Source organism: Oncorhynchus mykiss, chromosome 22, assembly GCF_013265735.2.
Source record: "Oncorhynchus mykiss isolate Arlee chromosome 22, USDA_OmykA_1.1, whole genome shotgun sequence".
NCBI classification, from domain to species: Eukaryota; Metazoa; Chordata; class Actinopteri; order Salmoniformes; family Salmonidae; genus Oncorhynchus; species Oncorhynchus mykiss.
Genome location: NC_048586.1, coordinates 25,339,779 through 25,362,529, shown reverse-complemented (window position 1 = coordinate 25,362,529; position 22,751 = coordinate 25,339,779). Strand labels below are relative to the sequence as shown.

General features: G+C 44.6%; 1 protein-coding gene across 4 annotated transcripts in view; it reads left to right on the top strand.

Annotated features, from left to right (window-relative positions):
• gsk3ba (glycogen synthase kinase 3 beta, genome duplicate a) overlaps window positions 1-17,854 on the top strand; it is a 42,803-nt gene extending 24,949 nt beyond the window's left edge. Inside the window, exons 3-11 of one of the 4 annotated variants that reach the window (XM_036958976.1) lie at window positions 2,301-2,396; window positions 9,223-9,333; window positions 9,470-9,600; window positions 9,765-9,871; window positions 9,984-10,081; window positions 10,292-10,399; window positions 14,190-14,376; window positions 14,661-14,765; window positions 14,893-17,854. In XM_036958976.1, coding sequence (XP_036814871.1) covers window positions 2,301-2,396; window positions 9,223-9,333; window positions 9,470-9,600; window positions 9,765-9,871; window positions 9,984-10,081; window positions 10,292-10,399; window positions 14,190-14,376; window positions 14,661-14,765; window positions 14,893-14,963 — 1,014 coding nt within the window. In that variant the 3' untranslated portion in view covers window positions 14,964-17,854. The remainder of the gene's footprint in view (window positions 1-2,300; window positions 2,397-9,222; window positions 9,334-9,469; window positions 9,601-9,764; window positions 9,872-9,983; window positions 10,082-10,291; window positions 10,400-14,189; window positions 14,377-14,660; window positions 14,766-14,892) is intronic. The other 3 variants (XM_036958977.1, XM_021579311.2, XM_021579312.2) reach the window with 3 other exon arrangements.
• The last annotated feature ends 4,897 nt before the right edge of the window (window positions 17,855-22,751 follow it).

The following is a 22,751-nucleotide window of genomic DNA, read 5'->3' as shown; positions in this document are numbered from 1 at the left end:
TAAAATATACTTACTCAAGATATACTTCTGCCAGGTAAGCCTACTTTGCAGTTAACATTTGATTGAGAAGGTTTTGGGGAAAGTATTTCTGTCAACCCACAAGACGGTTATCACATCAACTGGCTACACATGGAGCGATAGAGAAACGTGCGCACCACACACAGGGGCAATGTTACTAGAAATGAATTGACAGATATTGTTAGGTTTGGCTTAAGCCAATAGTGGCTAACCAGGGGTGGGATAATGTCAATGTTGCTTACATTAGATCATAGCCGGGAGCTTGCGGTGTCTGATACTGTGAGATGTGTTTATGACAGCTTGCGGTGGAACATGTGAAAAGTTTGGTGAGCCACTCATAGGTGGGCTGCGAGCTACTGGTAGATCACGATCGACCTGTTGGAGACCCCTGGCGCTAGCAGTTGGCAAAGTAGCTTAAAGGGATACTTTGAGATTTTGGCAGTGGGGCCCTTTATCTACTTCCCCAGAGTCAGGTGAACTCGTGGATACCATTTTTATGTCTGCATCCAGTATGAAGGAAGTTAGAGGTAGTTTCGCGAGCCATTGCTAACTAGCTTGCAGATACCCATAGACTTCCAGTCATTGCGCCAGTGCTAGTTAGCAATTGTGTTAGCGCTAGTTAGCAACTTCCTTAAAAATGCACGCAAAGACATAAAAATGTTATCCACGAGTTCATCTGATTCTGGGGAAGTAGATAAAGGGCCTCATTGCCAAAATCTCTAAGTATCCCTTTAAGCAGAAAATAGACAGGATGCAATTATTCCAAAACTGCAGCTCATTGTTGGAACACATTTTTTCCTACTCCAATCAACCAGTCCATTTAGAATGTGTGATAAAACTGTTTTTATTTGTAGCTTGTGTATCACATCAGTTAGATAGATAGGTTTTCTGAATAGGCATTTATTTCTGTAGGCCTATGGGAGCTTGCGTGCACACTCAGCAGCATGCGTGTATAGAGGGAGTGGTCGGAACACAAATAAGTGAGACATGAAAGGGAATTTAGGTCGAAGAACTGTGTGATGCTTGGCTTGGTTTCTTTTTTGTTGTGCCCTGCCAATGTACATGTACAAATGGAACATTCGAGTCAAAACAAATGAATGTTGTCTTCAAGACATTTCAGTTGCCCGTTCGGGCAGGCACAAAGCACATTCCACCAAATAGTTTTACATTATTTGAAAATGTTTTTATCTCTGGATAAAGATAGAGTTTTGACGTCCGTTCAAGTACTTGATTACTCATGCCCATCCCTAGTGCGTGTGTTTGTAGGATGTTCTGATGTGTGTGTACTCTGCTTTACCATCCTGTTAGTGTCACTGTCTGTATAACAACTTCCATGTTGGTTGTGTGTCATGATGTCACTGTGGTTTACCAGTCTCTGTCTCTATGCTCACCATGTCTCTGTCCCAGTGCAGTATATGACAGGTCAGCAGTAATGACTGCAGTGCCATCTTCTGCTCTGCTCTGCTCCATATGGCACTACCGTTCTTTCCTCTCCCTGGCGCTGGGAAAGAGGGCGTTGCCTGTTTGCAATGCATGCTTGTCTGCTGGCCTGTCTCTGTCTGTGAGAAACAGGAAACCACATTGGAGGATGGTGATGATGTCACTGGCTAGTTGAGGGGGTGTCTCAATGGTAGATGAGATTAAAGTAGTAGGCTAACATTGCTCATACGTGTCTATCCATACAGTACTCTATGTACCATATGCACATTATGTACCATATGTATCATATGCACCCCATGTTCCCTGTGCTCCCTATGCACTCTATGCAGGTAGTTTGTGTTTGTCAGAATATAAGATGGTTTTGTGTCTGTCAGTGTACTGCCCGCTCAGTGGACCTGTTCTTCCTTAGTTACAGGATTACATCCAAGTCATTCCCAACCTCCACTCCCAGTCACCCTCAAATGTCTGCGTATCCCAGGGACATTTCTGTAGTTCTGTTGAACACTTCCGTCTTTTCCGCTTTCTCTCTCTCTGCATTCCACTGTGGATCAGAGCTGTGAGCTGTGGCTACTCATCCTCTGTGGGTGGCTACTCATCCTCTGTGGGTGGCTACTCATCCTCTGTGGGTGGCTACTCCTTCTTTTGGCCTGTTTGACCTGGAGTTCTCCAGATTGAGGGCCAGTAATTATCGTATATTGATGGGAGTCAAATCTCTGCTGTGTTTCTGTAATCTAACCTGACTCTCTATCTGCTGTAGACCTCGGTGTTGTACTTCTCATGCTGTATCCTGTTGAAACAGTAAGTAGTATTGACTGACATCTGTCTGTCTCTCTCCCCGTCAGAACCGCGAGCTGCAGATCATGAGGAAGCTGGACCACTGCAACATCGTTCGCCTGCGCTACTTCTTCTACTCCAGCGGAGACAAGGTCCCTCTGCCTGTCTGTGTCCCTCTGCCTGTCTGTGTCCCTCTGCCTGTCTGTGTCCCTCTGCCTGTCTGTGTCCCTCTGCCTGTCTGTGTCCCTCTGCCTGTCTGTGTTCCTCTGTCTGTCTGTGTCCCTCTGCCTGTCTGTGTCCCTCTGTCTGTCTGTGTCCCTCTGTCTGTCTGTGTTCCTCTGTCTGTCTGTGTCCCTCTGCCTGTCTGTGTCCCTCTGCCTGTCTGTGTTCCTCTGTCTGTCTGTGTCCCTCTGCCTGTCTGTGTCCCTCTGCCTGTCTGTGTCCCTCTGCCTGTCTGTGTCCCTCTGCCTGTCTGTGTCCCTCTGCCTGTCTGTGTCCCTCTGCCTGTCTGTGTCCCTCTGCCTGTCTGTGTCCCTCTGCCTGTCTGTGTCCCTCTGCCTGTCTGTGTTCCTCTGCCTGTCTGTGTCCCTCTGCCTGTCTGTGTCCCTCTGCCTGTCTCTGTCCCTCTGCCTGTCTGTGTTCCTCTGCCTGTCTGTGTCCCTCTGCCTGTCTGTGTTCCTCTGCCTGTCTGTGTCCCTCTGCCTGTCTGTGTCCCTCTGCCTGTCTGTGTCCCTCTGCCTGTCTGTGTTCCTCTGTCTGTCTGTGTCCCTCTGCCTGTCTGTGTCCCTCTGTCTGTCTGTGTTCCTCTGCCTGTCTGTGTTCCTCTGCCTGTCTGTGTCCCTCTGCCTGTCTGTGTCCCTCTGCCTGTCTGTGTCCCTCTGCCTGTCTGTGTCCCTCTGCCTGTCTGTGTTCCTCTGTCTGTCTGTGTCCGTCTGTCTGTCTGTGTCCCTCTGTCTGTCTGTGTCCCTCTGTCTGTCTGTGTCCCTCTGTCTGTCTGTGTCCCTCTGTCTGTGTCCGTCTGTCTGTCTGTGTCCGTCTGTCTGTCTGTGTCCCTCTGTCTGTCTGTGTCCCTCTGTCTGTGTCCATCTGTCTGTCTGTGTCCGTCTGTCTGTCTGTGTCCGTCTGCCTGTCTGTGTCCCTCTGCCTGTCTGTGTCCCTCTGCCTGTCTGTGTCCCTCTGCCTGTCTGTGTCCCTCTGTCTGTCTGTGTCCCTCTGTCTGTGTCCGTCTGTCTGTCTGTGTCCGTCTGTCTGTCTGTGTCCGTCTGTCTGTCTGTGTCCCTCTGTCTGTCTGTGTCCCTCTGTCTGTCTGTGTCCCTCTGTGTGTGTCCGTCTGTCTGTCTGTGTCCGTCTGTCTGTCTGTGTCCCTCTGTCTGTCTGTGTCCCTCTGTCTGTCTGTGTCCCTCTGTCTGTCTGTGTCCCTCTGTCTGTCTGTGTCCCTCTGTCTGTCTGTGTCCCTCTCTGTCTGTCTGTGTCCCTCTGTGTCTGTGTGTCCCTCTGTGTCTGTCTGTATCACTGTCTGTTTATCCGTATGGCTGTTTGTCTGAATGTCCTGTTCCGTCTGAGTATTCCTTCTCTGAGTATTCATAACCCATGAATGGTTGAGTTCGTATAAACTGTAATTCGCATGGTGATAGGGAGAGCACTGACAAATGTAGACCACACTTGTGTGTCCAATCTGTCAGGGTGCACGTATGCAGCACTCACAGAATCAGGTCCATGACAATGGGGTAATGGATCCTCCCACATAGGAAACCTAGTCTGGACTGGAGTTGGGGTGCCCATGCGTGAGGATTAGGGAGAGATGCTGGGGGAGAGGGGAGAATGCACGGAGCAGGGGGGTTGCCTGACTAAAGGCCACCTGCTAATTTTAGGAAACACCAGCTGCTAGGGGCCCTCTTGTGAGCCTCACTCTTCTCGTCTCTCTTCTCCATCTCCTCTCATTTCCTCCTACCCCCTTATTCCTCTCTGTTCTAATTGTGGATATCTGGCATAGGGTGATTCGGTTGGGAATTACAGCTTTCTCTACATTAGATTTTATAGACGGGATACCCGATACAAATCTTACTTACTGTTAGGTTTACAGTTAAAATCCTCCCTCACATTTATGCTTTATAGGAATTTAATTCAGTCCATTCTAAGTTAATTTTTAATAAGTTTAGAATTCAACACCAAACTAATGAATAAAGATTACTGACCTTATCTTGCAGCTGAGAATTCAATGTAGGTTGGATCTTGTCACCGCCTTTGTCGTGTACCAGTTCGCCACCGGCCTGAAATGGACCCTCAATTTCAGAGGTCAGGTCTTTATCTTACGGATCTCTGATCTGCCCGTGCACTGTTTTCAGCAGTTCCTTGGGACGACAGAGGCAGGTATTGAGATCTGGCTCAAAGGACCAAGTTGTCATGAGAATTGTTATCCCAATGTTCTAACTGAACTATTTTATAGCTTTGACCAATTCCCCAGAGGTTGTAAGGCCCTGGTTAATAGAAGAATTTGACAAAGTCTCAGAATTCTGCAAAAGGTTAGTTCTTTATTCAGAGAGTACTCTGAAGTCAAAAATGCAAACAGTAATTTTATAACTCCCACCTACACACACACACACACACACACACACACAGTTTATCACTTTTCTACCAGCCTGGCAGTTTCTAGCCATTCCTCTCCTCCCTAGATTAGAGGGGTCTTGGAAGGGCCCTCTTTCCTGTTGTCACAAGTCGACAGTTCAGTTGGCCTTGAATGTCTCAACTCTACCCAGCTCATATTGCAAAATAGTAACACAATGGTCTAGTCACACACATTATTCAATTATGGCTCTAACTAATTTCATATAATTATATGATTTCAGGGTGGAATTCTTTAATCATTACTTTAAACATATACATTCCTTTATCAGTTAGCAGTAGCAGTAGCGTAGCGCAAGCAGTAGATATAGTGTTAGCAGTGGCAATAGTGTTGGTAACAGCAGTAGCGTTAGCTGTAGCAAAAGTATTAGTAGTAGCAGTAACTTTAGCTGTTAGCAGTAGTATTAGTTGCAGCAGTATTGTTTTATTTAACATTTATCTAGGAAAGTCAGTTTAAAAACAAATTCTTATTTACAATGACGGCCTACTGGGGAATAGTGGATTAACTGCCTTGTTCAGGTTGCAAAACAACATATTTTTAGCTCAGGGATTCAATCCAGCAACCTTTCGGTTACTGGCCCAACACTCTACCCACTAGGCTACCTGCCTCCCCAGCGGTAGTGTTAGTAGAAGCAGTAGTAGGAACAGTAGAGTTAGCTGTTAGCAGTAGTTTTAGTAGTAGCAGTAGCGCTAGCTTTAGCAATAGTAATTAGTAGCAGCAGTAGTGTTAGTAGCAGCAGTAGTGCTAGCTGTAGCAATAGTATTAGTAGCTGAACTGGTGTTAGGAGCAGTAGTATTAATAGCAGCAGTAGCACTATATGTAGCAGTAGTGTTAAAGCAGCCGTAGCATTTGCTGTTAGCAGTAGCACAGTTAGCAGTAGTGTTAGGATTATGTGGGGTTATGCAAGGTCTGGAATCTGGACTGATTGAACACTTCTCTGGTTCACTCTTAACTAACGTACACAACACACCTCAAACACAGTTCAAGGGCTCTATTTTTGGCTGCGTTAAGGTGGCGCTAGTGTCAAACGCACGTTAGTTTGCAATTTCGTCATGTAAAAACTGCCGCACTGGCATTTTCCAGCCATAACGCCAGGTTCCTCAATTTCACTGTTTAATATCAGCAAGCTTGTGCTCAGATGGGAGGGGTGGATATATTTGAAGTGTGTCCTTAAAAACATAAGCCAAAGTGCTAATTCAGGCAGCGCTGGCAAGGGTATTTAAACCAACCAAAGCAGATTTTAGCAGTAACGCAGTTGGTAATGGCATGAATTTTGACAGCGGAAATCTGTGATGCACACTGCCCATATGCGCATGGAACAAGATGTGGTTTCGGTGCCTGTATACTTCATGAAACATTTAATGTTTTTTTCCCCATTTTGCTTTATTTGATTAAAAACCAAGCATAGCCTTGTCTGCTTGGGGATTTGATCCAGAAACCTTTCGGTTACTGGCCCAACGCTCTAACCACTAGCGTGTTTGGCTTGTGAGACCGCTTGGAAATAATTGTTAATCACCAAAGTTGTATTAAAAGATCAAGTTTGAGAGGAGCAAAACAGTGAGCTGACGTTCTCCTTTTTATGTATTGTAGGCAGGCCTGCATTATTTTAGCCATGCTTTGTACATACAGAACTCCTCCATTATGTAGGTTACATCTCTCCATGCCCATCATGAGATGAGAGATGAGAACCTTGGTGAACCTCTCTTTTAGAAGTGATTTTCCTGTAATAAATGTTTGTTTTCCGTTTCATATTTTTAAAACCCAAGCCCCTTGTAGGCTACTCTTACACTAGGCCTACTATAACGAAGGTTGATTCAACAGCAATGCCTCATGTTTTTTTTTTATTCCTGGCGATTTTATATCATTACATTTTACATGTATTTATTGTTGTTGGAAATAAAACAGTGCTTGTTTTTCATTTAATTTTAATTAAACCAAACTTAGTAGAATAATTCACTGGTTATATGGTGAGAACGGCCGTGGCGCGCATGCAAAGCCAGTGTGGATGCGATCTGTAGATGGTTCCAATATGCCTATAAAACATTATATTTGGGAGCAGTATAAGGGTGAGTAGACATTCTCCCTTTCTCTTTATATTGGTTCTTTGTCCAGCTACTGTGAAAAGTTTGGATGTGTGTAAAACTCTCCATAGTCTGTGTTGTTTTAATGATGTACCCGCAGGGAGAAATAATGGTGCCTGGAAGTGTATTTACACATACAGCCTGATTAGAATTTCATTAGAATTATTCACTCTCTTTTTTTAGGCCTTATCAATAATGAATTGAATCTTGCTTATTGACAACATTTGGGATGTCCATGCTCAGCCATAATGCAATTTACAGTAGGTCTAGCCCCTACATCAGTGTTAATGCTATGTATATATTTCCACATTGAAGCCATGAAATGACTTAGAACAATGTGGACTGCAAACAGGTTCATGTTAACATATTTAGCAAAGATGGGATAGGTCTACATTTAGTTATTTTGTGTCTGTAAGCTGTTTAACAAACTATAATGGACTAACATTGGAGTTGATTCCAAGGCAGTACATAAAACACTGTAAATACACAACTTAAAGTAACCATATATTTAGCCATGGCGCACGTTCTGATTGGCCAGTGAGGGGCCAAGCCTTGACACACCCACAACTTATTTGTTCATCTACACTACCGGTCAAAAGTTTTAGAACACCTACTCATTCAAGGGCTTTTATTTATTTTTACTATTTTACTTGTAGATAATAGTGAAGACATCAAAACGATGAAATAACACATTGAATCATGTAGTAACCAAAAAAGTGTTACACACATCAAAATATACTTTATATTTGTCACGTCTGCTCCTCCCCTCCGGCGTACGATTATGCACACCTGGCACTCATCATTACGCGCACCTGTTAGTCATTATGATTCACACCGGGACTCCGTTAATCATTTCCTCCCCTTTATATGTCACTCTCCCAGGTTCACTCAGCAGTTGGTATTGTTCTTGTGTATCGGGGTACTGCCTTATGTCTTATGTCTTGGTTTTGTTGTTTTATTAAAACGTTTCCCCTGCACCTGCTTCCTACTCACTGCCCCATCATTACAATATTTGAGATTCATCATAGTAGCCACCTTTGCCTTGATGACAGCTTTGCACAACCTTGGCATTCTCTCAACCAGTATTCTCTAAACCAGGAGTTCCCACATATGCTGAGCACTTGTTGGCTGCTTTTCCCTCGCTCTGCAAACCCGATTCATCCCAAACCATCTCAATTTGGTTGAGATCAGGGGATTGTGGAGGCCAGGTCATCTGATGCAGCACTCCATCACTCGTGGTCAAATAGCCCTTACACAGCCTGGAGGTGTGTTGGTTCATTGTCCTGTTGAAAATTATAGTCCCACTAAGCCCAAACCAGATGGCAATGCTAATATCTTTATATGTCTTTGACAGGATGCCAGGCTCATGCTTTTTAACAGTGCTCTAGTCTTCCTAGTTGAATATGTACAGACTTGTAGTGTGAATTATTCTGAAATGAGTGCTAGTGCTCCCTCTCTCTCTGGGCTCTCTCTGTGCTATGTCTTTCACGCTCTCTCTTTCTCTCTGTAAATCATTTTCTCTCTGTAAATTATGTTGAGGTGTGAGCACCATCACCTTAGCCTGTCAGACTGGATGCCATGTTTTGGGGGGGTGTGGGTATGTGTGTGTGCGTGCGTGCGTGCGACTGTATGTGTGTCTACGGTATGTGTGAGAAAGAGAAAAGGGTCAGTCCAGACAGATCCATTCTAGTAGACATAATTGTGTCAGATTGGCAGTCTCTTCAGACTCCATGATAACACTAGCTCACATGAACAGCCAGCTAGCTTCTCACGCTACAATCTAACCAGTCTCCTCTGGTTATCTAACTAGTCTCCTCTAACCAGTCTCCTCTGGTTAGTTTGCTGACTGGCTCTGCTAACAGATGGAACAGGGAGAGGAGTCTAGTAGGTGAGAGAGAGAGGAAGTGGGAGAGAGTAGTAGAGGAGTGGAAGATGTGGAAAGTTGAGTTGGGTTACATGGTACTCATAGACCTGCCGCTTCGCTCCGTCCTTCTTTGGTCACCTTCAGGGGCAGTATGGGATGAAGTCTGAGCTCAGAGATGAGGAACAGCTGGCATGGGACCTCACGGCAGACTGTTGATCTCCACCAATCAGATCAGAGGAAGAGGGATTGAGTGGTAGGCTTGCTATAGGGGTGGGGTGCAGCGCCCATCCCCCTGGTGCCCTCGGCAGGAAATTACATCACTGTCTGCAGCAGTGAACGAGAGAGCGAGTCACTGATAGTCAAACAATAGTTACATTGTGCGTGTGTGTTGCTTAAACCCCCTCTCTGTTTCTGTGTTACAGAAGGATGAGGTGTATCTGAACCTGGTACTGGACTATGTTCCTGAGACGGTCTACAGAGTGGCCAGACACTACAGCCGAGCCAAACAGACCCTACCAATGGTCTATGTCAAGGTACCTGTGTGTGTGTGTGTGTGTGTGCGCGAGTGCACACTGTTTCCATCAAATGTGTCCTTGTCCTCTGCTCTCCATTTATAATGTGTGTGTGTGTGTGTGTGTGTGTGTGTGTGTGTGTGTGTGTGTGTTGTAGTTATATATGTACCAGTTGTTCAGGAGTCTGGCCTACATCCACTCGTTTGGGATCTGCCATCGGGACATCAAACCCCAGAACCTGCTGCTGGACCCCGAGACGGCCGTGCTCAAACTCTGTGACTTCGGCAGGTCAGTTTAAACTATGTGAAAGAATCTGCAGTTCTCATTAGCTTTGATTGGCTTTGATGATGATGATTATGACAGTGATGGTCATAACATGGTGATGATATTGATGAGTATGATGATGAAGAGTGTGTGACTGACAGTATGTTGTGCTGATGTTGTGTCTCCAGCGCTAAGCAGCTGGTACGCGGAGAGCCCAACGTGTCCTACATCTGCTCTCGCTATTACAGAGCCCCCGAGCTCATCTTTGGTGCCACTGACTACACCTCTAGCATAGGTAGGCTAACTGCTAAACCCCCATTTAAATTAATATAATTACACCTCTAGAGCCTCTAGAGCAAGTATGCAAATCACAACATCTTCCTGTTTATGCTCCGCCCCTTCTACAGATGTGTGGTCAGCTGGTTGTGTGCTAGCAGAGCTGTTGCTAGGGCAACCAATCTTCCCCGGCGACAGTGGAGTGGATCAGCTGGTGGAGATCATCAAGGTACTGAAACCTGCCTGTCAGTTCTGGTGTTTGCCACCAAATTCTCTTTCTTTCATCGAATGAAAGTTGTCTCTCTCGCTCTCTCCCTGTTGTTCGCAATTTACCCTCTCTTCACAGCTCACGCTCTCTGTCATCTTCTCTCCCTCCCTTGTCTCTTCCTCCCCCTGTCTCCACCTCACCCTCTTCTCCTCTGCTGTCTCTGTGCTGTAGGTTCTGGGGACCCCTACACGGGAGCAGATCCGAGAGATGAACCCCAACTACACTGAGTTCAAGTTCCCCCAGATTAAGGCACACGCATGGACTAAGGTGAGTCAACAGGTACAGGAACTATTTTACTACTCTACAATCCACCCCCTCCCCTAGCATCATTTCTCTGTGCTCGCCTCGTCAGCCTGCCAGGCATTCATCTCTGCCATCCCATTAAATCTGTATCCCCCAATTATGAAAATCAATTCACCTAGGAACTTCATGATGGGCCCAACCTAGATCTGTAAGGATTGGATAGGTGTAAGCAATTTGGTAACAACTCCACCTATCCAGTAGGCTAGCTGGGGTTTCTACCTAATTGCTTACAACCACCAGGTTCTTTCTAATCTGCAAGGGCACATGAAGAAGTCATCGGGGCCCGGTTTCCCAAAAGCATCTTAAGGCTAAGTTCATCTTTAGAACCTTCGTAGGAGCATCGTTAAATCTCAGAGCTGTTTACCAAAACCACTGTTATTAACGTTGCACTTGAAAACGCTCGTAATCTAACGCATGCCTCAGACCACTCGTAGAACAGCTAAGTGTGTTGTTAGATGCTTTTTGCCCTCCCGCATCACTTTACACACAGAAGATCTCTGCTAAACATAGAATCACATGGTTTATCGTCTCTCTGTGGCCACCGATAACTGCAGAACAAAGTTGATTACGAATACAAAGTTACCAATGTCTTTGCAATTGATACAAACTAAGCAACGTATAAAAAGATGCTTCAAATGAATGACTGCATTCAAATATAAACAGTAGGCTATAGGCCTATTTCAATCATATTGAAATAATGTACATTTCATGCTCAATTCATTGCTATTTGTAGGTTACTGTCTGTAATTTATCTTAATATATTTCATGATGTATAACCTAAGGTGTGCAATTTTTAATTGGGTAAGCATTAGAATAAGCTGTCTTCGATTTGCAGCCGTAGGTTTTAATATATCTCTATGAGCTGATTCGTTGTCAGTATTATGAAATATTGAATAATGTTAAAGAATGATTTAAATGTAAAACCTGATCCGAGCGCAGCGCCCCATTTCTTTCGATCCTACAGTATCAACACATGCTCCAACAACGTACTTAGCGATCGTTCTCTATGCGTGGTGTTTTGGGAAACACGTGTTCATCTGTTGTAGGAAAGATGCATCGTTAAAACACTTCAAATCAAATCAAATCAAATCAAATCAAATCAAATCAAATTTTATTTGTCACATACACATGGTTAGCAGATGTTAATGCGAGTGTAGCGAAATGCTTGTGCTTCTAGTTCCGACAATGCAGTAATAACAAGTAATCTAACTAACAATTCCAAAACTACTGTCTTGTACACAGTGTAAGGGGATAAAGAATATGTACATAAGGATATATGAATGAGTGATGGTACAGAGCAGCATAGGCAAGATACAGTAGATGGTATCGGGTACAGTATGTACAAATGAGATGAGTATGTAAACAAAGTGGCATAGTATAGTATAAAGTGGCTAGTGATACATGTATTACATAAGGATACCGTCGATGATATAGAGTACAGTATATACGTATGCATATGAGATGAATAATGTAGGGTAAGTAACATTTATATAAGGTAGCATTGTTTAAAGTGGCTAGTGATATATTTACATCATTTCCCATCAATTCCCATTATTAAAGTGGCTGGAGTTGAGTCAGTGTCAGTGTGTTGGCAGCAGCCACTCAGTGTTAGTGGTGGCTGTTTAACAGTCTGATGGCCTTGAGATAGAAGCTGTTTTTCAGTCTCTCGGTCCCAGCTTTGATGCACCTGTACTGACCTCGCCTTCTGGATGATAGCGGGGTGAACAGGCAGTGGCTCGGGTGGTTGATGTCCTTGATGATCTTTATGGCCTTCCTGTGACATCGGGTGGTGTAGGTGTCCTGGAGGGCAGGTAGTTTGCCCCCGGTGATGCGTTGTGCAGACCTCACTACCCTCTGGAGAGCCTTACGGTTGAGGGCGGTGCAGTTGCCATACCAGGCGGTGATACAGCCCGCCAGGATGCTCTCGATTGTGCATCTGTAGAAGTTTGTGAGTGCTTTTGGTGACAAGCCGAATTTCTTCAGCCTCCTGAGGTTGAAGAGGCGCTGCTGCGCCTTCTTCACGATGCTGTCTGTGTGAGTGGACCAATTCAGTTTGTCTGTGATGTGTATGCCGAGGAACTTAAAACTTGCTACCCTCTCCACTACTGTTCCATCGATGTGGATAGGGGGGTGTTCCCTCTGCTGTTTCCTGAAGTCCACAATCATCTCCTTAGTTTTGTTGACGTTGAGTGTGAGGTTGTTTTCCTGACACCACACTCCGAGGGCCCTCACCTCCTCCCTGTAGGCCGTCTCATCGTTGTTGGTAATCAAGCCTACCACTGTTGTGTCGTCCGCAAACTTGATGATTGAGTTGGAGGCGTGCGTGGCCACGCAGTCGTGGGTGAACAGGGAGTACAGGAGAGGGCTCAGAACGCAACCTTGTGGGGCCCCAGTGTTGAGGATCAGCGGGGAGGAGATGTTGTTGCCTACCCTCACCACCTGGGGGCGGCCCGTCAGGAAGTCCAGTACCCAGTTGCACAGGGCGGGGTCGAGACCCAGGGTCTCGAGCTTGATGACGAGCTTGGAGGGTACTATGGTGTTGAATGCCGAGCTGTAGTCGATGAACAGCATTCTCACATAGGTATTCCTCTTGTCCAGATGGGTTAGGGCAGTGTGCAGTGTGGTTGAGATTGCATCGTCTGTGGACCTATTTGGGCGGTAAGCAAATTGGAGTGGGTCTAGGGTGTCAGGTAGGGTGGAGGTGATATGGTCTTGTGAGCCTAAGTTCCATCACTATTGGGAAAACGGGCCCTGGTCAGGTCAGTGATAAATTCAACGAAGGGAGGACATTATACAGTATTTGAACAGGGCCCAGCCCTGCCCACTGCTCCAGCATTGGATAACCCCTTAGCCAATAAGCAGGCAGTGTTGTAGAGCAGGTCCTCATTGTGGTGTTCCAGACTCCACCTTGTGGTTGTTCTGTAGTACTGCAACCCCCCTAGCCACCCAGTATCAAATCAAATTGTATTAGTCACATGTGCCGAATACAACAGGTGTAGACCTTACAGTGAAATGCTTACTTACAAGCCCTTAACCAACAATGCAGTTTTAAGAAAATACCTAAAAAAAAGTCAGAGATAAAAATAACAAATAATTTAAGAGCAGCAGTAAAATAACAGTAGCTGGGCTATATACATGGGGTACAGAGTCAATGTGCGGGGGGCACTGATGTCGAGGTAATTGAGGTAATATGTACATGTAGGCAGAGTTATTAAAGTGACTATGCATAGATACTAACAGAGAGTAGCAGCAGCGTAGAAGAGGGGGGCAACGGAATTAGTCTGGGTAGCGATTTGATTAGACGTTCAGGAGTCTTATGGCTTCGGGGTAGAAGCTGTCTCTGTGCTGATCTAGAGTCTCCTACCCTGCCGCTGTAGGGCTGGGCCCTTTACACTTGAACTGGTAAAATATAAAGGACAATTTATGGACAAACTATTTCAATATAATTTATCCAAGCGTACTAACCCCAGTAGTTAAGTTTATACTATATTTATGTATACCGCCCTCACCTTTGTGATGACCTCAGTCAGTTAAGATAATATCTGTAAGATAGGAAGTAATAATGACATTCTCCATTTCATATCAATAAGCAGAAACAGATAAATTGATAACCGAAATCCATAGTCTTTACACCTCTCTCACATCTGCTATCATGACAACATACATCTTTGTGTGCATGATACTATCTTTCAATTGAGTGGTTAACTGATTCCAGTCTTTGTGATTGGCTCCTTGACTCTTGTCCTTGCGTGTGATTGGTTGCTAGGTGTTCCGGCCCCGTACGCCACCGGAGGCCATCGCCCTGTGTTCTCGGCTGCTGGAGTACACGCCCACCTCGCGCTTCACCCCCCTGGAGGCGTGTGCACACTCCTTCTTCGACGAGCTGAGGGATCCCAACGTCAAGCTGCCCAACGGGCGAGAAAAACCCTCCCTCTTCAACTTCACCACGCATGGTACTGCACTCTCTGTTTTTTTTACCTTTCTTTCCTCCCAGTTTCATTGGTAGTACAGAGAGACTTGTTTTAGTGTTTGAGTTGACTGAAAGACAGTTACTTCTCCTTTATGTATAATGATGAGGTCTCTGTACTAATGCTACCTGCTGTCATCTGTCTGTGTGTGTGTGTGTGTGTGTGTGTGTGTGTGTGTGTGTGTCACCTGTGCTTGAGGTGTGTTTTGATGTATTAACCTGTGGTGGGTGTAATCTGCTGTGATCTGGTGTATCCTGTCTCTCTCACAGAGCTGTCCAGTAATCCCTCGCTGGCCAACATCCTAATCCCCGCCCACGCCCGCACTCAGGCCGCCGCCTCCACCCCATCCAACGCCAACGCCACCGCCACCACAGGTCACTTCCCTTTATTTTTCTCTCTCAGGAACATTTCTTATTAAAACACCTGTTTTATTATTGATAAACATATGAATGGATGTGTAAATTAGTGAACAATCTTTGTCTCTCCTGTCCTCATCCCTAGATGGTAACAGCACAGATCGCAGCCCTAACACCATTACTGCCTCGGCCTCTGCCTCCAACTCCACCTCCTGAACCCCCCGCCCCAGCCAGGGGTGATGCCAGTGGAGGGATGATGACATGGCAGGGTTTAAAGCAGATGACAACTACAACAACAACTCCAAGTCACCCATCTAGGTGTTTGATTTCTGCAACCTACTCCACTGTGGACATCTTTATTGTCTGTTAGAAGGAAGGAGTGGTGGGGGACAGGGGAGGCTGATGAAATATAAGAGTATTCATATATAAACGTACCCTATATACACAATACTAGCCTGCTAATGTTTCCAAGAGGACAATCCTACGTATCAAAGTAGACCCCCCCCCCCCCACACACACACACACACACATTCACATGAGGGATCAGTCCCTTCCTCATGTCCTCTCCATAACCCACCCCTTCATGTTCTCATCACTTACCTCTGACCCCCTGCTTGGGATGTCTACCCTGGCTCCTCCTCCTGTAGTGCATGGCCTGAGTAAGGTTAGGAGTGACCTTTTACCGCTGCATTGACCTCCATACTTCTGCTAATTAGGCATAAGACACACACACTTAACATTCTTACAAACACACCCCATGCATGAAGGTCCTGATATATGTGGACACGGATGTCAGAGGTTTGCTCTGGGTTATTTTTAAACGGTTAGCGAACAGTTCTATTATGTTTTTATTTTTGTTTTATATTCTCTGGGCTCGGGTTGGGTGGGATCATTTAGATTGATATGCGTGACATGTCTGGTTCTGTGTGCTTGTGTTATATATATATATATATACACACAGTTTATATATTATGTTGCATTATGTACAAAAATATATATAGATATATGAAACTTCAATGGCTCAGAATCCATAACGGTAAGTTGTTGGCTCACAGAGCAGGGGCAATATTTGCTGCTGCCTAAAGAATGAAGAGGCAAGGTGGTGTGATCTCTATTGCTGGAAAAATACTTTTTTTTTCAGCAGTCCCTTTACTATTTCCCTGTGTGTCATCATTGGTATGTTAAGGCTGTAGACCGGACTACGTGTTGTTCTATTCCTTAACTTTCTCTCTCCATTGATCATGTCACTGTGTAGTAGTGCTGTCAGTTTCTAGGGGATGCCTCCCCCACACCTGCTCTGTCTTTACATGAAGACATTTTAAAGTCATGTATACTTTTCCTTCAACTCATGTGCCAAACTCCAAATCAACAGCTAGCGTCTACCCTCTAGGCACTTGATTTGGAATTTCAGACATGGTTTCTGGCTAAATTGCGAGAAGTCTTATCTCGGCCTCTGTCACTCCTGGCTCTCTCTTATTGTGACCACTGACTCAGTGTTTGTCTAATATTAATCTGTTGGTCCAACGTTAATTTAACGTTAGTCTAGCGTTCGTCTCCTTCTCTGCATCTCTCTCCACCTGGACCACACAACCACCTCACTGGTACAGGCTCTGAGTCGAGCGTCTTACTTACCCAGACATATTCACACAGGTTCAATATGACAACACAACTACACAATGTGTATATGTACAGTTCATATGCTCCTCACCAAATCCTGACTTATGTATGTTGTATTTTATGTTGTGATCGTGGTATGTGTATATATGCAGACCCATGTACTGTTTATGAGCAAAAACAAAGATATGGGGGAGAAAAGAAATGAAAATAAGAAAAAATCAGGGCAATATGTTGGAGATTGTAGATGATGATGATGCTATATCTAGCCGTATAGTTCAACCTTTACCTGTACAGTACAGTAGATAACAAGTGTATTATTGTAACAATAACTAGTCATGTATAGTGTATCTATAGTTTGGAGTGCCTTTGCTTTCATACACCTTCGCCTTGCCCCCTCACCTCCTACCCCCTTCCACAACATGACCTTGCCCCCTCACCTCGTACCCCCTTCCATCCCTCGTAGGTGCCGTTTAATGACTTGCTGCCCCCCTCTGAGCTCAGTTTCAGTCTAGCGTTGTACCAATGTTAGATCAACTTGAGCATTTTCTCTTTCTCGGTATGTACACATTCTCCTTGGTGTCAACATGTCTTATTCATCCTCTGTTTTCCCTATGTTAAGGTTATGACAAATCTGTAAAAACATACATATATTGTTCGAGATTATTGACCTGATTTGAAGCAAAGTTTGCTTGAGCTCAATGTTTTTTTATGATTTCACTAGGATGCACAAATATTTTACACACACGCACACTGTATCCAGGGTTTAAGTATGGATATGAGGATTGCCTTTTTAGGTCAACAGTGTCATTTACATTAGAGTACAGTATGTATTCAGTCAAAATGTTGCTTCTGGTATCAAAGCCATTAAGCCAATTGATGATATTGATTTTGTGACAAGCCATTCTCAGAGGAAATGCAGTACATTCTCTTTTCCTTACCTCCTTCCCTCCCTCCCTCCGTCTGAGAGATATTCAGTATCACCCAAGGGGTTTGTCATGCCTCACACCCGTCCCGTCCCGCTTGCTGTAATATTTGCTTTCATTGACGTGTTGCTATCTATCCCATCACCAGGTCTGTGACCACTCCCCCAACTCCAGTTCAACCAGAGTGGACCATGTCAAATCACATCAAAACATTTTCAAACAGTTACCAAAAAAAGAACAAGGATAGTGGACTATAAAATATACAGACTATGGCTTCGCACACACTCTCGTGGCAGAAGAATATGCTATCTGGATTTAAAGAAAAAATAAAAGATAAAATCCCTGTATAACAATACTACTACTACTACTACTACTACTACTACTACTAGTACTACTTGAATGCCTCTGTTTGTGACTGACATTTTTATTTCATTTTGAAATGTTTGTTTTTATTCTGTGAAGGTATGCTAAATGTTCACCCCTGTAAATACTTCCCCATGTGTGCCCTGAGGAATAGTTCCCTGGTACTGTCATTTGCATTAAATAAAGAGTAGGATAGCCTGGAAATGAACTAGTCTTTGCCTCTGTCCGTGTGTGTGTGTGTGTGTGTGTGTGTGTGTGTGTGTGTGTGTGTGTGTGTGTGTGTGTGTGTGTGTGTGTGTGTGTGTGTGTGTGTGTGTGTGTTGTTTGGTCCAGTGGCAATGCCCTGTTGTGATGTCTGGTATAGAAACAAGTATGTTCAGTAGAACAGCAGGCTATAATGACCAACAGCCCAGTACATGACTTCCCATCCATTTGATCCAGCCACACATTCTACACTTCTGAGATAGTCAAACTTGCTCTTTATTTGAGGGTTAGATACAATAGAGCACTTCAGGTTGATATGACAATTTAAATATAGAATTCATTTTTGGTCACATTTGTTTTACATATAACAGCTTTTCAACAAAAGAGCGTAAGGCTAAGGCCACACAGACATTCAAACGCAAATGCATTTTTGTCGGTCAAAAGTTCTACTCGTCTCAACTGTTTTTTGACAGATACTCATCTGGGTTGTCCATCATCTACTAACGGAAAATTGTCACAATCAGTACATTTCAGACAGAGTAAAATCTCTGTGTTACTATACCCTAATAGAAGGACAGCCTGAGGAACTGTAGACCAGAGGTTATTGGTAGGCCGTGCTGGTCACAAGGCGGAGTTCCAAGGTGGCGAGTGCTGGCCATGAGTGTGACTGCAGCCCTGTGTCTGCTAGTGTTACACCACACAGGAAGATAAACATTTATGACAGAAAACAACATTGACCCAACACTCACAAAGCCAAACACATGTCCATGTACTGTTCTTGTCAAGAAAACACAACCCAACCTTCACAGAATACATGTACTGTTCTTGTCAAGAAAACACAACCCAACCTTCACAGAATACATGTCCATGACTGTTCTTGTCAAGAAAACACAACCAACCTTCACAGAATACATGCACCTGCACTGTTCTTGTCAAGAAAACACAACCAAACCTTCACAGAATACATGTACTGTTCTTGTCAAGAAAACACAACCCAACCTTCACAGAATATATGTACCTGAACTGTTCTTGTCAAGAAAACACAACTCAACCTTCACAGAATACATGTACCTGTACTGTTCTTGTCAAGAAAACACAACCCAACCTTCACAGAATACATGTACTTGTACTGTTCTTGTCAAGAAAACACAACCCAACCTTCACAGAATACATGTACCTGCATTTGTAACATTCTTCATCACATAAGATTTTCTATCACACTTTGATTCTAATTGTTATTTTCACACACAGTTCTGCAATGAGGGTAAATTGATATGGACTAGATCAGGGGTAGACAACCCTGTTCCTGGGATGCCGCAGGTACTGCAGGACTTTGTCTACGCACCACACCAGACCAACTGGTGAAAGGGGGACGAGGGGAGGGAGGAAGAGAGCAAGGGAGGGAGGGAGGGAGGGAGAGAAGGGGGGAGGAGAGGAAGAGGGAGATTTGGGAAGGGGTGGGAGTGAGGAGGGGGAGACAGAGGGTGGGGGTGGAGAAAGAAAGCGAAAAAGTGTTCCGAGGGAAGCAGTACAGAGAATTGAGAGGATGGGGTGTGTAAGGTGATGGAGAAAATTGAAATAATAGACAAGAAAGAGAAAGTGTGGGAATAGGGTAAAAAAAGAGAGACATGCAAGAGACAGGGTATTAATGACCTACAGTCATGTGATGTGATAAAGAAGCTACGTCAATCAAATAACCCTCACTATGGCCTAAATTCAATCTGCGCTATAGCGTGATTGACATTTAAAGTCAATGCTTCTACGTTCGTGTAGACTGCAATCACATGAAAGGCTGCATGTTGGTTTAATCTGAAATTACTTTTACATTTCAACCACGTTACAATACAGATCTTCCAGGCTTTGGATTGAACCGAGGAAAAACAAAAAGGAACACATCCATGAAATCCTGAGTCAAGCACTTGGCTACATGGTACACCAGAAACATCCGGGAATAACAGGGACAACACGCTGAAACGACACTTGGCTACATGGTACACCAGAAACATCCGGGAATAACAGGGACAACACGCTGAAACGACACTTGGCTACATGGTACACCAGAAACATCCGGGAATAACAGGGACAACACGCTGAAACGACACTTGGCTACATGGTACACCAGAAACATCCGGGAATAACAGGGACAACACGCTGAAACGACACTTGGCTACATGGTACACCAGAAACATCCGGGAATAACAGGGACAACACGCTGAAACGACACTTGGCTCTACATCTACCTTGATTACATCTACCTTGACTCTACTTGTTTGTTTACCTGAGAAATCTTCATCATATTATCCTGATACTCTGACAGTTAAAAGGGGTCAGTGATTGGCCAATTATTTATTTTCAAGTGGTAACCACTTTTTCAGATTAAAAAACATCAGACAGCCTACAGCTGTCTCTTAGCTGACCTCTTAGATCAGGGGTGTCAAGCTAATTTTGCCCCGGGGGCCACATTCAGTCTTCAGCGAGGTCAGGAGGGCTGCACAGATTTTTAAAATATATTTCCTCGCACTTCCTCGCAATGCACTGTTTGATGGTCTCCCAGCCACATCACTATATAGGCTCCAACTTATCCAGAACAGTGCTGCCAGGTTCCTGGCCAGGACCAGGAAGTCAGACCACATCACCCCGATCCTGGCCCAACTCCACTGGCTACAAGATCGGCTACAAAATCCTCCTGCTTGTATTTAAAGCCTTGCATGGATTTAGCTCCACCTACATCAGCGACCTCATCTCAATCAGCAAGCAACCTAGCACTCTCTGCTCAAGCCACTCTTTACTGCTTCAAGACCCCAAAATAAGCCTTCCGAATATGGAGGACCGAGCCTTGTGCTCCTTGCCAATCACCTATTGAATGCTCTCCCTGACCATCTGAGAGCTCACTCTGAACTTTTAAAACGGGCCTTAAAACCCATTTCTACAGAATGTATTTTTTATCGTGCTAGTCCCAATATAAAATGTATTTAGCACCTAGCCCACTATTGCTATTTTATCTGCCTTGATTCTAAATGTGTTTTTTTTTGCCAACGGCAACAGTAACCAGGAGGCTGTTGTCCTCATCAGAGCCATCTATAACCTCATGATGAGCAGCCCAATTCTGATCGTTTGCCACTAATTGGTATTTGACTGATCAGATCAAATCTTATGCCAATAATTGGGCAAAATATCAGAATTGGGCTGCCTGTGTAAACGCAGTCATGGAGACGTAAACAAACCGATTGCCTGTTGGAAGGGGAGGGGATCATTAAAGTCACCCTAAGGCTTAGTTAAATGAAAACATATGGCTCTGTATCATGTCCTTATGATATTCTTATTACTAGCTTCTCCTATTAGTGACGGCAATATATTAGCAAGAGCAATGAGGCTGCTAGTCAGGTGAGTGAAGATCTGTCTCCATGTACCTTCGCCAGTCTTAGACCTCTGACTAGTCTGCATGGAACAATGACTACCTGTGCTGGTTAAGTGTGGTTTGGGTTGGCCGGTCAGGCTAATGATAAACACATACTGTACAGTGCATTCGGAAAGTATTCAGACGCCTTGACTTTTTCCACATTTTGTTACGTTACAGACTTATTTTAAAATGTATTAAATAAAATAAAAACTCAGCAATCTACACGCAATACCCCATAATGACAAAGCAAAAACAGGTTTTTAGAAATTCTTTCTAATTTATTACAATAAAAAGCAATCAGGCACTTTGCTATGAGACTCAAAATTGAGCTCAGGTGCATCCTGTTTCCATGCATCATCCTTGAGATGTTTCTACAACTTGATTAGAGTCTGTAGTAAACCCACCTGTGATAAATGAAATTGATTGGACATGATTTGGAAAGGCACACACCTGTCTATATAAGGTCTCACAGTTGACAGTGCACGTCAAAGCAAAAAGCAATCCATGAGGTAAATGGAATTGTCCATAGAGCTCCGAGACAGGATTGTGTTGAGGCACAGATCTGGGGAAAGTCACCAAAAAATGTCTGGCGCATTGAATGTTCCCAAGAACACAGTGGACTCCATCATTGTTAAATGGAAGAAGTTTGGAACCACCAAGCTCTTCCTAGAGCTGGCCGCCCGGCCAAACTGAGCAATCGGGGGAGAAAGGCCTTGGTCAGGGAGGGGACCAAGAACCCGATGGTCACTCTGACAGAGCTCTAAAGTTCCTCTGTGGAGATGGGAGAACCTTCCAGAAGGACATCTATCTCTGCAACACTCCACCAATTAGGCCTTTATGGTAGAGTGGCAAGACGGAAGCCACTCCTCAGTAAAATACACATGACAGCCCACTTGGAGTTTGCCAAGGCACCTAAAGACTCTCAGAACATGGGAAACAAGATTCTCTGGTCTGATGAAACCAACATCGAACTCTTTGGCCTGAATGCCAAGCGTCACATCTGAAGGAAACCTGGCACTACGGGATGGTGGCAGCATGGTGGTGGCAGCATCATGCTGTGGGGATGTTTTTCAGCAGCAGGGACTGGGAGACTAGTCAGGATCGAGTGAAAAATGAACAGAGCAAAGTACAGAGAGAACCTTGATGAAAACCTGCTCCATTATCGCTCAGAACCTTCCAACACTACAACGACCCTAAGCAAACAGCCAAGACAACACAGGAGTCACTTCGGGAAAAGATCCTGAATGTTCTTGAGTGGCCCAGCCAGAGCCTGGACTTGAACCCGATCGAACATCTCTGGAGAGATCTGAAAATAGTTGTGCATTGATGCTCCCCATCCAACCTAATAGAGTTTGAGAGGATCACTAGAGAAGATTGGGAAAATCTCCACGGATACAGGTGTGCCAAGCTTGTAGGGTCATACCCAAGAAGACTCAATGCTGTAATCGCTGCCAATTGTGCTTCAACAAAGTACTGAGTAAAGTGTCTGAATACTTA